This window comes from Pogona vitticeps, chromosome 4, assembly GCF_051106095.1.
Source record: "Pogona vitticeps strain Pit_001003342236 chromosome 4, PviZW2.1, whole genome shotgun sequence".
Classification (NCBI taxonomy): domain Eukaryota; kingdom Metazoa; phylum Chordata; class Lepidosauria; order Squamata; family Agamidae; genus Pogona; species Pogona vitticeps.
This window is the reverse complement of record NC_135786.1, coordinates 130,762,823-130,779,415: the sequence shown is the minus strand read 5'-3', so window position 1 is coordinate 130,779,415 and position 16,593 is coordinate 130,762,823. Positions and strand designations below refer to the sequence as shown.

Here is a 16,593-nt window from a genome sequence, read left to right as displayed (position 1 = left end):
ATTGAAGCCTGCATGATATCACAGATGGCTGAGATCAGCTCCACTTGGTTTTGCCTTACATCACCCTATTTCTGTTGCCATCTTATGTTGCTCGAGTTGTGCAGGAGCCCCTTTCTACTCTCAGTTCAAAGTAATAATCTGTTGCTGACACCACCAATGAGATAGCCTGAGATTTCCAGTGTCCAAAGGCAGACTGGCACAAAGAGGTAGTCTAGTATACATTATGTCCTGTTTATATGTGAATATAAAGTGATGGGGAAACCATTATTCCCATTTCCAAACATTTCAATATCAGGGTCTCTTTTTGGTTTTTGAAAAATCCTCATTCCTCCTGACGCTGCATCACCCAATTAAGAATAAGCATAAATAGTGAATAATTACTAATTTACTTCTAAAAATCAGTTATTGTTTCAAAAAATGTCCCAAAGGTTATTGGCATATTATTATTTTAATTTTCAAAGTTTTAGTCTTTTTCTGGAAATGGAAATAAAAAAGCTGTGACCCCTTAAAGAAGACTATAATTTTCATTTCATTGTGAGCTTTCATGTTTTAAAAATTCACTTCCTCAGAAACAAAAGTGAGACACACTGAAAGAAGTCTTGGTCTTTAGGGTGCCATAACTCTTTTGCTTTTATTTTGGGCAGAGCTTTTATTAAAATAACTCCACTTTTTAATTTTCTTCTTCTTATTATTTTTATTATTTACAAAGTCTGTCCATACTTGTTTAACATTGTGTCCCCTGGGTTCCACTTATAGTCATTTTTGATACATCTACAATACATATTAAGTCCAACTCTCCACTTTCTTAATATTCAAGAGTAGCTAAATTATTACTTTTAATTACTATTTTAAAACAAACAGAAGAATATTGCAAATCCTTGGTCTGTGGTACAGGCACATAAAATAAGTAGAATTCTTGTAACTATAAGGGGAGCTAAAATAGTTCATAGTTGCATTGCAGAACTGGGTGACATCATTCCTTAGTGTGTTACAGGTATATTTTCACTTAGTTACGCCTTAGATATTGCAACAAGGAATTAATAAAAGTACATTTGTAATTAGTTACTTCTGAGCTCTGCTAGGTGTAGGGACAGGGTAGATATCTGGATTTGTTGTGGGATCATGTCCACATATCCATGCTTCTATTAGGTTAATGGGTAGCAATTTTAGTCCAGGGACTTTTGTATAAAGAACAGTGTGCCTTCTACAGGGTACTGTACATGGCAGATTATGCACTGAAGTACAGTGGGGTCTCTACTTAAGAACTTAATCCGTATTGGAAGGTGGTTCTCAAGTTGAAAAGTTCTTATGTTGAATCTGCATTTCCCATAGGAATGCATTGAAAACCATTTAATCCGTATCTGCTCTTTTCCGTCCATAGAAACTACTGTAGCTTAATTGGCACTATAGGTGACAAGAAATGAAGTTTTATCACTTTCACTTTGAGGTCTGTCCTGTAGTAGATTGTTCTTTTGTGCTATTCTGGGCTTGTTGATCTTTTTCACTTAATTGTAGCCTAAGAAATGGCTGGTGGAAGCCCGTTAGATTCTTTATGATAAGTCAGAGTAGACCTGGTTTGCTCAATGAATTTGATTTAAATTTTTAAAAATCAGTTTTTTGTTGATTTAAATCAAACATTGATTTTTAAAATTTAAGTCGTGATTTAAATCACGATTTAAATTATGATTTAAATTAATTTGATATATATATTTTTAAAATCATTGATTTTTATCCACTCTGCATGGCTGTGCAATATAGCTTAGCTTCAGATGGTGCATTTTACAGTTCTGATTGGAAAGTGAAAACATATGGGTTGTAATGGTTCAGTTTTTTTCTAAAGCAAAATAGGGTTTAGGGTTTATGTATCAATTGTGTAATGCACAGTAGTATCCAGAATCTGAATCTGCTGTTTGGAATGGTATAGTTTCCTCTTTATGATGGAATGAAGATTTGTGAAGTCTGAATGGAATATCTCATCTGTTTCCAATCTGTGGCTCCATATAATAAAGGTGTTATGAGTTTTATCTCAGGTGAAAGAACATATTATGGGAGCAGGGACTAAGGTATCCTTGTAACATTTTAGCCATGAATTTTTTTGCATATTGTAGCACATCATGACATTTTTGGTGTTTCTTCTTTTTAATTCAACGAGCCATATGACCAAAAAATAAATAGCAAGGATATACTACAGTATTTCATTGCAGGATGGTGGAAGTATGCTTGTTTCCTCTGATAGCAACTTGTCTATCAAGTTTCTTATCCTGGTGATGAAGTATCTTTCTGATTACAAGTGAAAAAAGTGAAATAAGGAAGGGAATATTTTGGGGGGCTGGGTTGGGGTGGGACTCACATGTAGCTAGAAGTATATACATTTATAAATACTAAGAAAAAAGAACTGAACTTTGGGAGTATGATTCGCCACAGTGACTCTCAGGAAAAGATCTAGCCTGTGTAGCCTTAGGCAGGCTGCACAATCCCAGAGCATTCCAGAAGAAAGGAGTGGTAGACCACTTCTGAGTACAGTGGTGCCTCGAATTACGAACTTCATTGGTTCTGGAACTCCAGTTGTAACTCGAAATGGTCGTAAGTCGAAGCACCATTTCCCATAGGAATTTATTGAAATGCAATTAATCTGTTCTGTCCGAAGAAAAAAATCACCACCACCCCCCACGAAAAAAAAAAAAACCCACTGCAAGACCCATTGGAAACGTGATTAATCCATTCCAGCCGAAGCAGGGGAGGAAGAAAAGCAAGCAAACCTTGCAAGATCCATCGGAAATGGGGGAAAAGGAAAGCAGAAAGCAAGCAAACCATACAAGACCCATCAGAAATGGGGGGGGGACACACAAAAAAAACAAACAAACCCCTGCAAGACCTATTGGAAATGGGGGGGGAGACCCAAAAAGCAAACAAACCCTGCAAGACCCATTGGAAATGGAAAAAAAATAACAAACAAAACCTGCAAAACCCATCACAGCGTAGAAACATAATCCCATCACCCAGCCCAAAACCGCGATGCAAAACCTCCCCAGAACAGTTTTTAAAAAGCAGAAAGCAGCATTGCACACTCTCTAACCGCTGGGGCAAAAGAGCTACAAAGAAGCAGCGTCTTTGCCTACCAAGGCTTAGCAATTCGAATTCCCTGCCTTTTTCCCCTGACTTTTTCTGGTTGTAACTCGAACCTCTGTTACAAGTACTGTACTGTAGAAGCAAAATTTTGCGGACGGAGCTGGTTGTAACTCAAAATGATCGTATGTCGGGACGTTTGTAAGCTGAGGCACCACTGAACTCACTATCTAGAAACCATAGGAAATGTGGTCATGAGTTAGAATTGACTTAATGGCATACCATTGCCACTACCACGGCCCTAAGATTTTCTTAGAGCCATGGTCCCCAGCCTTGGTTCCCCTTTTAATCCAAGAACATCCAGGAACCCAAGGTTGGGAATCACTGGTCTAGATCTTAAGACTGGTGAGAGAGACAGAGGTAAGAAAAAGAAAGCTTATCATTGGGTGAAGTTCAGGTGGAATGCCAAGCATGGAAATTCCCCTTTTTGCTGTTGTGTTTTGGAAAGCTGTATCTTATCCATCCCAATAAATAAATAAGTAAATAAATAAATAAATAAATAAAATCAAGCTATGCTAAAATTCTGTTACCCCACTGAATCTCATATAAAAAAATGAAAGCTGACCAGATTAGCCTTCCCAATTGTGGAAGTCACAGAGGGAAATCTCTGTTTTGCCTAATCAGAGCTAAGAGATAATGAGGGTTCCTTCCCCCCTAGGTAGACATTCATGCAGCTGGTATTTGCTGTGGAGGGAAAAGGACAAAAGCCAACTACCTGCTTTGCTGCCACTTGCAGGAACCAGCTGACTCCCAGTCTCAGGACTTACCTGGTTCCTTATGAGCATCAGCTGGGTGTGTATCACTTCTCATCCTCATGTTTGTGAGGAAGGATAGAGAGGAGTGGCACTTGGGCCTGTGCCAGCAGCTGAGTGTTACCTTCAGTATTAGAAACAGGACACCTCTGTATATTAGTTTTTTGGGAAATAGGGCTGGCTACTCTGTGAGTAGTATGTTGAACTAGATGGGCTTTATCTTCTTGAAGCACTAGAACCACCATGTTCCTGCTTCTGATCCCATCCAGCCTTCAAAGGCTTGTGGGGAGGATCTCACCTTACCGTGGTGTCACCATTCCTCTTAGATTTCTTCTTCTTCTGTATGTTACCAGCACTAGATTACAGAAGAAAGCTCCTATTCCAAATTGTCTGGAGCTCCAAACTGTGGTACATATAGTAGGAATTTGGGATAAATGGCAATATTTTGTTGGAGCTGGGGTAGATTTGATTTAAATCATGATCTAAATTTTTTTAAATTGATTTTTTTACAGTTTAAATCAAGAACATTGATTTTTTAAAATATAAATCATGATTTAAATAAATTAGACATTTTTAAAAAAAACATTGATTTTTATCCACGCTGGTTGGAGTCCTCCATTTGTCAAATACTGATGGAATATGTTTAATACAGTACATTAAGTTAGCTGGCACAACAAACATATATTTACTGTTAATTACAACAAATGCAATGTTAACACAGACGTTTACATTTAGCATTTCAGTAACTACAGTGTTATATAGGATTTCCATAAATGTGAACATTTTACTGCATTGTTCTTCTCTTGGAACAATCAGAATATATCCAAAGTTGTAATGAAAAGGAAAAAAAAGAAATTTATTTATTTATTTATTTATTGATTTATTGATTGATTGATTGATTGATTGATTGATTGATTGATTGAATTTATATCCCCCCCATCTAGTCAATAGACTACAAAATAAAATGTCAGCAAGTATTAAACTATTAACACAAGGAAAGAGTTGTCTGGTTCTAAAAGTGATATGATGGTGTCATCAGGTAGTTACTGCTGGTTGGTTAGTATACCCCAGAATGAAGGAGCCTCATCTGGATCTGGAAGCAGGGTCCTACCTGGAATGAATGTGTGTGGGGGGGGCAGGGGGGGTAGAGAGAGAGAGAGTTGGCAGTGGTGAGAGATCTCAGTTTTACTTTGCTATGAAGGATTGTCGGGGATCAGCAGCATAGTTACTTGGGGACAATGGCAACTCAGTCACTGGAAGTGATGGGCAAGACATACCATCTTTGGATTGCCCAAATTTTACCTTTATTTTCTGTTCCTGATCTCTGTTGTAAAATCACATCATCTGGCCCACTTTACTTACAGACCTAAGAAACAGGGCTGGGCCCTGGTAAGCCTCTGTGTGCAAAGTACCATTTCTGTGTGGGTACAATGAGAATGTTTTGACCAAGAACCAGATGGCTTTGGCTGCTGTAATTGTCTTGCTGTCACAACAAGTTGATTCTCTCAGGTTTGGAGGTGGAGATTGAAATGGCATGCTCTTTGGGGTTAAGAGTGATTAAAATTGATTTAAGTCAAATTGGTGGAAATCATGATTTTAAATCACTACTCAGAAAATCTTGATTTCATCAGGTGAATCCCTTCCAAAAGTCCACTCTTCGTTGCTGTCATCTTATTTTTTTTCTCAGTAGGTATTTTTCACAATCTGTTCACAGTGCTGACTGCAATAATCTTCTGTAGACAGTATCTGAAAATGTGCACTAGGCAAGAAGATAGTGAAAAACACAAATTAAGGTTATAGTGAGCACAGGTACATTTTTTTTGAGGAAAACACCTGTTTAAACCCGAATGCATTCTGTTCGGTGCCAAAGCATGCACTTTGAGAGAGTGTGATAAGGACTTCATCTTCTGTACACAAAGTAGCAAGACAATCTCTGTGGTTGCCATTTTAAAGGATTTTAATCAGGTTCCCAACTACATCATGTTGAGAGAAAGGAAAAATTCTAGGAATAACTTCAGTGAGAGCTGGAAAATAGGGACGATAGAATCTGTTATTTCTCATTTCCATATACTGTATTGCTCATAACAAGTGCATTTCTTTGGAGAAATGCTAATTCTGATATCTACAGGACTGAATAGGAGGGCAGACAGAATTATTAATTTTACATATGTTGTACAGTTTTGAATTTCTGGTTAAATTCTCTAGCTGTGCAGTAGACGTACAGGAATTCACAGAGGAGAATAGTTTCAAGTTCCCCAGTGTAGTCTACCCTTTTTTTCTCATCAACTGGCACTTACAGTCTCTATAACTCACTTTGAGTCATTAGTAAGAGAAAGAAGAAAAGGTCTCATTTAGTTATACATACTTGAACAGATCAAACAACCAGCTGACAAACAGAACCTCTTTTGCTTCAACACTCTAGAAAGGGGGGTGGAGACAGTGAAAAGAGGGGCAATGCTCTCTTTGGATTCAGAGGCAGGAAGGAACAACAACTCATTAGTGTGGGATAGATTGACAGTCACTCCAGTCAGCCGAGAAAGGTCCCTGGCAGCCACAGGTTCTACTGTCAGCATGTGAGATTGCAGAAAACCCCAAGAACATAAAGGAACCTGTTTAACCCCATAAAATTGAAGCTCTAACTAAAGAACTGATGAACTATAGTTACTAAACTTTTTAAAAAATGTGAATCAGTTGCCCATAAAGTAGAATTATAATGTACAGTATCTTTCCTATTTATTCTACAGTGAGGCCTTTGAGCTATAATATTATACTTTTTTTAAAAGGAAAAGCATTATAACAGAAACAGTAGAAAATCTGATTTTAAAAAACCCAATTAAAAAACACATTGGCTTTTATCCACACTTGTCAGAAGTGTATTGTTGCCTCCTTCCCCCACCCCTGATTAATAATCAAACCTATTTTTTCTTTTCTGTACTTTAACTTTAATGTAAATAATGTTCTTGTTTATTGAAATACTTTGTGGCCCAAATGTACTTTTTAAAAATATATCCACTTGTGCAACTGTTACGGGCAGAGGTCTTGGATTAGAAGTCCATTTTTATGCTGGTAGCTTTTGAGTGCAGCTTGTTTTATGAAGCCGAACACATTCCTGCCTTTTTGTGCCCTGTGATGAATGCGGGGCCTGAGGTCCTTTTTTCTCTCCTTAGCTTATGTCATCTCTTGGGGAGAGATTCACTGTAGCTGCTAAGCACTTGTTAAAAGATGCTGGGGCTTCCAGCAAATCCCTCGTTTGATCACATTGGAAAAGTTTCTTTGGAATCACAAGCCAAGCCTTATTACAGTAAGATCAGAAGTTGAATTTGATTCATTTCTCTCTGCCTGTCCTAGGGACACGGCTAAAAGATCTTCAAAAGGCTACAGCTTCTTTTTATTATCAAGGAGAAAAGTGAAGCAGCTCATAAATTGCCTTCTCTCCAGGCGCAGGCCAACTTTGATTTGCGATAGCAGTGCTTCAGTGCAGTTGAATCTGGAAAATACCCCCCCCCATATTAATTTCTGCCTTGTAAATCTCCTTTCTTCTTTTACCTGAGAAGTGGCTAATGATCTTAGTCATGACATGTTTAAACTGCTTCACAGACTCTGGGAATAAATGAATCAAGGTTTCAACTTGTCTCTGGGGGGGGGGAACTTCCTATTATTTTTTTTACTGCAGTTTGGACAGGTTTCATTTTAAGAATTTGATTCTAGTACTGCACTTACTTTAAATTAGTCTTTCGTTATTTGCGTGGTGGTGTTTTTAAGCTGTTATGAGATCATTCATTTGGCTAAATAAAGAAAAAGATGACAAGAGGATGTCAAGGCATTTCCTGTTTCCCCCAAAGACATAATTAGAGAGAAGAGAGAAGGAGAAAACATGATGTTCACAGACCACTCTTTTCCCCAGCTGCTTTATCAACACAAATTTTAAAACATGTATTTGAATCCACCCTGGGGTGAATCACCACCCACATTCATGTCTTGTAGTATTTCTTTGTACTATTAAGCAGGCTGTGTTGGACTGGCCATAACTCAAGTGCACAGCAGGCCTTTCTGAAAACCTAGTTCTCTGTTCTGAAAGCAGGCTCAGTTCTAGCTGACAATGGTCATCTGTAAGTTTTGTTTTCAGTTCCTGAGTGCTCCTGATTGGCTATCCTTGAAGACTAGATATATTGGGGTATTGCAGCAAGCCAGAATTTCGTGGGACCTTGGCTTACAATAGATGAACTAGTGTGCTGGCTCCCCTTTTCTAGTTGTTCCCACTTGTAATAGGAGCAGCAAAGCTAAACATGGACTTCAGTCTGTATTTAATGTGATATGCGAATGTGATTCCAGCTGGTTCTCTGGTGTGTATCTCATCAGATGCAGAACAATTGCTTCATGTGTTTTTAGCTGTTTTCTTTGGCCTGTTGCAGGAACTGCAGGATCCCACAGGCTGGATTAAAAGTTCTTGGTTTGTTTAGGTACCCATGTTCCAAAAGGGAGTGCCTGGGCAAAAAGTAGCAGCATGTTACTCTTCTATGGTAAGGCACCTGCCAAGGCCTAGCTTGCCAAACAGGCCACTATTTGGATTACTCAGAACAAGACACTGATATGGGAATTCTCTTGTATTTGCAACAAGATTATTGTGTGGCGTGATATGGCATGGCTCTTGCTGTATCATAAAGGTCAACGTACCTGTTTGTCTAAATTTGGCACATCATAGAATTCCCGAATAGAATGGGAGAATACCTTGCCCAAAGCAAATTTTAATGTGTAAACCAGGGACACAGTACTACTGTTTTCTGGCAAGCAAACAGCAGACATATAACATAGATGTAACTTTGCTGAGAATCTTGTATTCTCATCATAAAAACCGAGGGAAATAACATACATGCACAACACAGACATCATCCACTCAACTAGCTCATACAGCAAGTGTGGAAAATTAATGCTTAAAGGTCTTACTGCCAGTAGGTAACCTTTAGGAGAGGGTTTTCAACCTTTTGGAAAGGGGAAAGGTCTTTAGGAAGACTGGGAAACCACTGAATCATGTTGTAATAAAGAAGGGGGCGTGGCTATCTGGGGAACACTGGAAGGTTGACTTAAGACAGGAGTTAACATTCTGCCCAGGACTTGACATTTGCCACCTCTCTCATAGAGCAGTTACCATGCCTTAGTTGCCTGTCTTCCCAGAAACGCAGCTGTGTATATCCAGGTGGAGCCATGGGCTGTGTAGAAAGCAGTAGCCAGAAGGATAAGCGGTCCAAATTCAAGCTCTCGATACCATCTCCCAAAAGACAAAGTATCATACTAGCTAATCAAATAAAGTATTGGGTCGTTCAGCCTACTGGCTGCCTACTGCAAATTTCACTTCACACCAAGCATTGAGGATGCACTTTATTTGTTTGTCTTTGAGTTGTAACTCCCAGAATTCCCTGGGCAGAATTTTGGGAGGTGCAGTTCAGAAATACAAGTTTATAGACCAAATATATTTACCTCCATTAATGCTGACTTCAGCTTTTTTTCTGATTTCAAAAACAAGTAGACTGCCCCAGTGCTACCTGGGAATCCTAGTGTGACAAACCCAGACCTACTGGGATATACCACAGTTTCACTAAGCTGCCACCAACCATTCCCTATAAGAAGTCACACAGACCAGGGATGGATTTTTAAACAAATAAAGGAATAAGGTTTATTTAAACAACACACAGGGAAAATAAAATGATCAAGTGAATAAGATACAGTAACGTGGCTTAGTCTCAATCATGCATACACCAGTTTGGTTCACTCAGAACACTTTTAAATAAAGCACAGACCCTGAACCTATCAGTTCTGGCTAACCATACAGACACCTGAACCTATCAGGTTGGTACTGACTGACACACAGTAGTACCCTGTCTGACACACAGACTCCCACTCCAGCTTCTTCTCTCAGCTCTCCTTCAGCTTCTCCTTCAGCTCTCCTAACTTCTCCACACAGACTCCACATATATATACAGTACAGCCCCTCCTCCTGATGTCCCGCCTTCCACTCCCCATAGGATGGAACTTTCCCTCCAAACCCATGACAGACAGGTAACATCAGTGCTGTATGTAACACCTAGGTCCTCTTGGGATGTATACTTTGGGAGGTGTCCATTCTGTAGTGCCTAATGGGCAGTGGCAGTACACCTCCCAAGAAGACCTAGGACTCCCATGTTGCATTAGGGTGTTTCCTTATTTCTGAAAGCAGAAACAGTTGTAAGAGCACCCATGCAGGTAAATATGCTAGATTGAATTTATGGGGTACACCTCCCAGAATTTTGCCTGGGAGGTGTGCCTTCTTGTTGAATTCTGTGAGATGCAGTCCAAAAATTAAAAATGGCAGTCTCATACCTACCATCCATCCTATCTAGTGCCATTTCAACCCCAGTGATTTGCTTGGTTACATAGGTCTGGTGCTTATTGACTCCATCTCTTTCACCAAATGGCTTCCTTCTCCATCAGCATAGTAACTATACGCAAGTTCTTGAGATTATGCATATCTGTGAATTGAGATTGGAGGACATGGTCTGGCCCATCAGCTAATAATGCTCATACCAGGGGGAAAAAAAACTTTCAGTAAATGATCACATGTTTTGAGCTCCATCTCCAAGAACATTATTCCCTTCTTTTCTGGTTTGTAAATTTATATGAAAATCCTTTTTATTCCAGCAAGCTTTCTGAAAAAATATATTGCTGTATCACTGTGTTTTTAATCTTATGGTATTCTATAGATTATCTTTATTGAAATGTCCCAAATCTTGTAAAATGTTTTATGACAAGCTTGACCCTGAAGGTGAATATAAAGAGTAGGATAACTTAATTTGTTGTTGTTTAGCCGTTAAGCCGTGTCCGACTCTTTGTGACCCCATGGACCAGAGCATGCCAGGCCCTCCTGTCTTCCACTGCCTCCCAGAGTTTGGTCAAATTCCTGTTGGTAGTCCCCTTCTCCTCTTGCCTTCACACTTTCCCAACATCAGGGTCTTTTCCAGGGAGTCTTCTCATGAGATGGCCAAAGTATTGAAGCCTCAGCTTCAGGATCTGTCCTTCCAGTGAGCACTCAGGGTTGATTTCCTTCAAAATGGATAGGTTTCTTCTCTTTGCAGTTCAGGGGACTTTCAAGAATTGCCTCCAGCACACAATTCAAATAACGTAATAAACAATTCAAATAATGCTGTAAGTTGCATTCAGTGAAAAAGTGTGATCAATTTATACTTTAAAATATGAAATGTTCCAGTGTGGAAAACCCTTTTAATTCATTTCCAAAGGAAATAAATTAAGAGATACATAAACATTTTGCTTACAGTTGATATAATATTTGTTGATCTTGATGACCATGACTTTTATAAAGGAGTTCAGGAGTGATAGTTGCTTCTGTTGGTTATCATGCGTATTTGCTTTATTCATAGCACAGAATTATAATGCTTTTATTACCTCCTAATGCACAACTGAAAACTTTGATCCAGAGATTCTTCCGTGCTGCTGTACTAAGCACTACAGAGGGTGTGTGTGTGTGTGTGTGTGTGTGTGTGTGTGTGTGTGTGTGTGTGTGTGTGTGTGTGTGTGTGTGTGTGTGTGTGTGTCCATGCTCATTCTCCTCTTTGTATGTGTGTGTGTGTGTATGCTCATTCTCCTGTTTACTGTGTTTGATAGGCTTCCCTAAAGGTCTCCTCCCCTTGTACCAGTTTGTGTGTGGTATGCCATCCAGGAATTAAATCCAAGTGTGGAAACCTATTTCTTGGAGGATGAGGGTATAATATTGACATTAGCAGAGAGAGAGAGAAATGTCTGTCTGAGATTCTAGGCTCCCACAGAAACGTAAGACTTACAATATATCTGGAAAAGGATGAAAAAAGAAAAAAGAATAAGCACTAAAATTAAAATGCTTGTGTATAAATGCTTGACTAATTTTATTTTAGATTTCTCATTCTATCTATCCCTTAGGCTCAGGCTTAGTAACAATTTAAAAATGTAAAACTTAACATAATTTAAATTTAAAGCTCTTCTCTCTCCTGAATACTCTGGACAGGCAACAATAATTTAAAACAGACGTGGTATTTTTTAAAGCAGATTTTGAAAAAACATAAGAAATGTTAAAACTGTCCCTCTTTCCTTTTTTAAAGCTAAAAACTACAACTAAAGTACTTAATATTATTCTCAAGCACCATATGCTCACTTGATTATAAGTCCAATTGGCCTCCAGTGAGATGGCTTTTCAGAACCAGGTTTGCCGCTGTCTAACAATAGCCCATGCTATGCCTTTGCTGTTTACTGGTTGGCACATAAAGGACAGAATCCAGAGATTAGTCTGTATTGGCTGGTGAGGAGGCAATGGCAACACTGGTGAAGGTTGGGGAATTCCCCCCAGCAAAGACCACAGGAGGCGTACACAGCCAGCTCTAGCTAATGAATGGTTGTAGTTGTAGCCCTGTGCACTAGCTAAGCATGTCAAATGACCCAGTTCTTTTACTTCCGACACTGATGCCAGTGAGAACCTTGCTGTGGTATGAGTATTATGGACTCCACCTGGTCCAAAATGTGGCTGCCAGACTGACTGCAGGTCCTATGAACTCATATCGTGGCTCACCTTCATTGGCTCTCTGTTAGTTTCTCTGCCCCATTCAAGGGGCTGGCCTTGACCTACAAAGCCCTTAACAGGTTAGGGCCTCAATACTTGTTGGAATATCTCTCCTGCAAAACAGTGACCCATCCCACCCACTCCTCGCAGTCCTTGATGTTAAAAATGATAACATGTAAGGAGGCCGAAAGAGATAATGTCAGGACCTGTGTATTTTGGGTTGTGGCCCCTTCTATCTGGAATAAGTTTCCTGCAGAACATTGTCTGACACTGTATAAAGCTGGCTTTACTAGTATTTTAACTAATTGACCTGGGCAGTTCAGATTTGTTTAATTCATTTGAATGCAGGTTTTATTGATCCAGCTAGAGACAGTTTTTTTCATTGCAGTTGTTGCATTTTGTGGGTTTCTTTATATGATTGAAATTTATGGCTTGTGAACCAGCCACACAGACAGACAGACAGATAGATAACCATATAAGAGCAAGATCTCCCAGCCAAGACACCTTTATCATAGTTTAAATCTCTCAGATATAACTCTGTTTTCCCCCTTCTCCTCTTGGCTGTTGCACTCATTTCATAGAGTTATACCACGAGTCTGCCTGCTTGCTGTAGCTACACAGATTTTTAAGTGGTGGCTCCTGCCTTTATTTTGCTACAGTTAATATTGAATAAGCTATATGAGAGTCTTGGTCCATGTGACTTCTGTTTGTTTCACTCAGAAATCAGTCATTATATCTTTTAAAAATACTTTCAGGATAATAATATTGTTTTAAAGTCTTCATCCAATTGACTGCACTCATTAGTATGTTTGAGTGGAAGTAAATCCTACTGTAATCAATGGGACTCTCTTATAATAGTGCCTAGTGTTGCAGCCTGAATCACTTCTGTGACTTTGAAATCCATTGGTTTTGTCTGCTGGTTTATTGTAGTTAAAACTTTATTTTCCTATATGTGCATTTCCTGTTCATAGCCTTCTTCATGTCAGGAAATTTGGGAATTGAACTGAGTGATATGTTGGTCACTAGTACCTTGCAAAAGTATTCTTTAACTCCTAATATTTTGAAGACTCGAACTGTCTTTCTTTGGAAACTGAATGATGAATTCCTGTATTCTTCTGTTGTTTGTAGGCGAAAAACCTGGACTTCCGTAGGAAGTGGGACAAAGATGAGTATGAGAAACTTGCAGAGAAACGACTCACGGAAGAGAGAGAGAAGAAAGATGGTTGGTAACATGTGAACTATGGGACGGCATGATTTGTTTCATTAAGAGTCACTGAATTAGTTTGTAGAAAGTAGAAGTGCATGCAGAGGAAAAATGCAAACAGTGACAGTTGCTGAATATTTAATTCACTGTTCCTCTTCATTTCAAAAAGGAGTAAGAACCATACTACTTTCCTGATACTCATATTCCTGTTTAGCAAATAAAATGATGAAGAAAGGGTTGATCGGCTTTTAGAAAGTAAGGAGTTGGAAGAGCTAGACTTCTTAAGGAGAAGAAAAATAGTGTTTTGCAATTAAAAAGGCAATTTAAAATTTCTAGTGTTTAAAAACATTTTTAAAATCTTTCTGATTGCTCTTAAGAGATTAAATAGTTTTATGGGGAAATATATTGAAAAAGATCAAAATGGATTCATACAAGGTAGACAAATGTCAGATTTAATGAGAAGGGTGCTTAACCTAATGCATTTAGCTAAAGAAACTAACTCTAAAGCCGGAGTAATATCATTAGGCATATTTAAAGCATTTGATTCAGTGGAATGGGCCTCGTTAAAGATATTAATTAAACACTTAGGATTTGGACCTAATTTTAGGCAGGTAATTCACCAACTATACTCACAGAACACAGCCAGAGTTATAGTTAATGATGTATAACTGAGACAATATACCTAAGGCCGAGGAACAAGGGGTTGCCCCTTATCTCCAGTATTATTCATGATGATAATAGAATTATTGGCACAGAAAATCAGAGATGATAAACAGATTATAGAGATAGAAAATAAAGAAAACCTTGTTTGCTGATGGTACATTATTAATGGTTAAAAATCCAATAGAAAAAGAAAGGCTTAAACTACATTTAAATGAACTTGAGAGTATAACTGAGTTAAAGGTAAACTGGGAAAAGTCAGAATGTTTATTGTTGAATCACTTGGATGAGGAGAAAAGAAAAATGAAAATAATATCTGAAGGTCAAATGGGAAATGTTATGAAATACTTAGGGATTAATATTACTTGGAATTTATAGGAAATAAAATAAATTTGGATAGACTGAAAAGAGATAATTAGAAAGATAAAAGAATATCATAAATTAAAGATTTCATGGCTTGGTAGAGTAGCATTATGTAAAATGAAAATAATTCCTAAATTGAATTTTATATTTTGGATGCTTCCTATGAAAATTACAGAAAAACAACTGAAAGAATGGCAGATAATAAATTGCTATTGTAATGGAAATAAACGAGTGAAGATTAATAAAAAATCATGGTATGTAACACAAAAAAGGGAAGTCTTGGATTACCCAATATAAAATTACAGTGGTGCCCCGCATAGCAACGATAATCCGTTCTGGATATATTGTCGCTATCTGGAAACGTCGCTATATGGGGCAGAAAACCCCGTAGGAAAATACTATCAGTTTAATGCGTTCCTATGGGGGGAAAACTCACCATTAAGTGAAGATTCCCCATCCGGCCGCCATTTTCACCGCCTCAGTAAGCGAGGGCATGGCGCGAAAACGGAGCTGGTGGCCATTTTCTTCATCCAGCGGCCATTTTGGAACCGCCGATCAGCGGTTCTGCAAACATCGCAATGCGATGTTTTGCCTATTAAAACATCGCAATGCGATCGCAAAAGCGATCGCAAAATCCGCATCGCTATGCGGATTCGTCGTTAAACGGTGCGCTCGTTATGCAAGGCACCACTGTATATTATATAGCAAATCAGCTTAGACATATCCCAGATATTATTAAAGGTAATAACAATTTAATCTGGACAGAAATAGAAATGGAGGGTAAAGAAGAAATAGTGGAAAGTATCTTGTTTAAACAAAAAATTGGAGAAGAGATTAAAAATATTATTAATCCTTTCCTTAAAAATATGTTAGAAAATTTGAAAAAAAATTAGAGCCTTATTGAGTCCACCAATCTCCCCTTTATCTCAGGTAGTGGAGTTAAAGAATTTCCCTGAAAATCTTTTTTTTTAAAAAAAAAATTAAGAATACTGTATATTAAAAAGTAAAGGGAAAAATAGGTTAAAAGACTGGATGGAGAAGATGAGAGATGAAGAAAATATAAAAGAGGTCTTAGGAGGAGAGTGGATTTCATGGTTAAATATGATTCAATTAGAAAGGTGGACAAGGAAATGGAATAGCAAGGAAGGGAAAAGTAGAAAAATGACAACATTTGAAGAGATTATTGAAAAAAGATTGAAATTAGAGGAAAAGATAGAAAAGGAACTGTAAGTCAAATATATAAATTATTAATGCAAGCTGAACAGGGCACACAAGGATTAAAAATGCAATGGCAATATGATTTAGATGAAGTAATAGGTAAAGAATGGGATAAAATATGAGATCAAAGAATTATGAAGAACATGTCAGTAAGGATAAAAGAAAACTTAGAAGGTAATATGAAGGTGGTATTTAACACAGGTAAAAATGAACATAATAAATAAAAATGTATTGTCACTATGTTGGAGGTGTAAAAAAGAGAAGGGGACGTATATACATATGTGGTGGTCACGTGAAGTAAGAAAGCAAGAATGGAATCAAGTCTTTAAAGAAATAACTGAAATAACTGGATTAAATATTCAAATGTCCCCGTTAATTGTTTTATTGAATTTGGTTAAGAAGGATCAATTGTTGAAAGAAAATAGGGATTTAATAGTAATAATGATTACGGCAGCAAGATTAATTTTTGCAAGAAACTGGAGAAATGATAATCAATTTAGAGAAATGGTACAGAGAATTATGGGATATGGCAATTAATGATAAACTGACATGTGATATGAAAATAAGAAGAGGCCAATCAAAAAATAATGATTTTAAGAAAATATGGAATGTATTTTTGGAATATGTATTTTGGAGAGGGGAGAGGTATACACCGAGAAAAGAAACAATGAATTTTTGGAGAGAAAATGGAT

The 16,593-nt window shown here is 37.9% G+C and overlaps 1 protein-coding gene across 2 annotated transcripts in view; it reads left to right on the top strand.

Annotated features, from left to right (window-relative positions):
- ZMAT2 (zinc finger matrin-type 2) overlaps positions 1 to 16,593 on the top strand; it is a 29,691-nt gene that overhangs the window by 2,181 nt on the left and 10,917 nt on the right. For both annotated transcript variants that reach the window (XM_020799365.3, XM_020799364.3), the window contains exon 2: positions 13,585 to 13,678. In XM_020799365.3, coding sequence (XP_020655024.1) covers positions 13,585 to 13,678 — 94 coding nt within the window. The remainder of the gene's footprint in view (positions 1 to 13,584; positions 13,679 to 16,593) is intronic.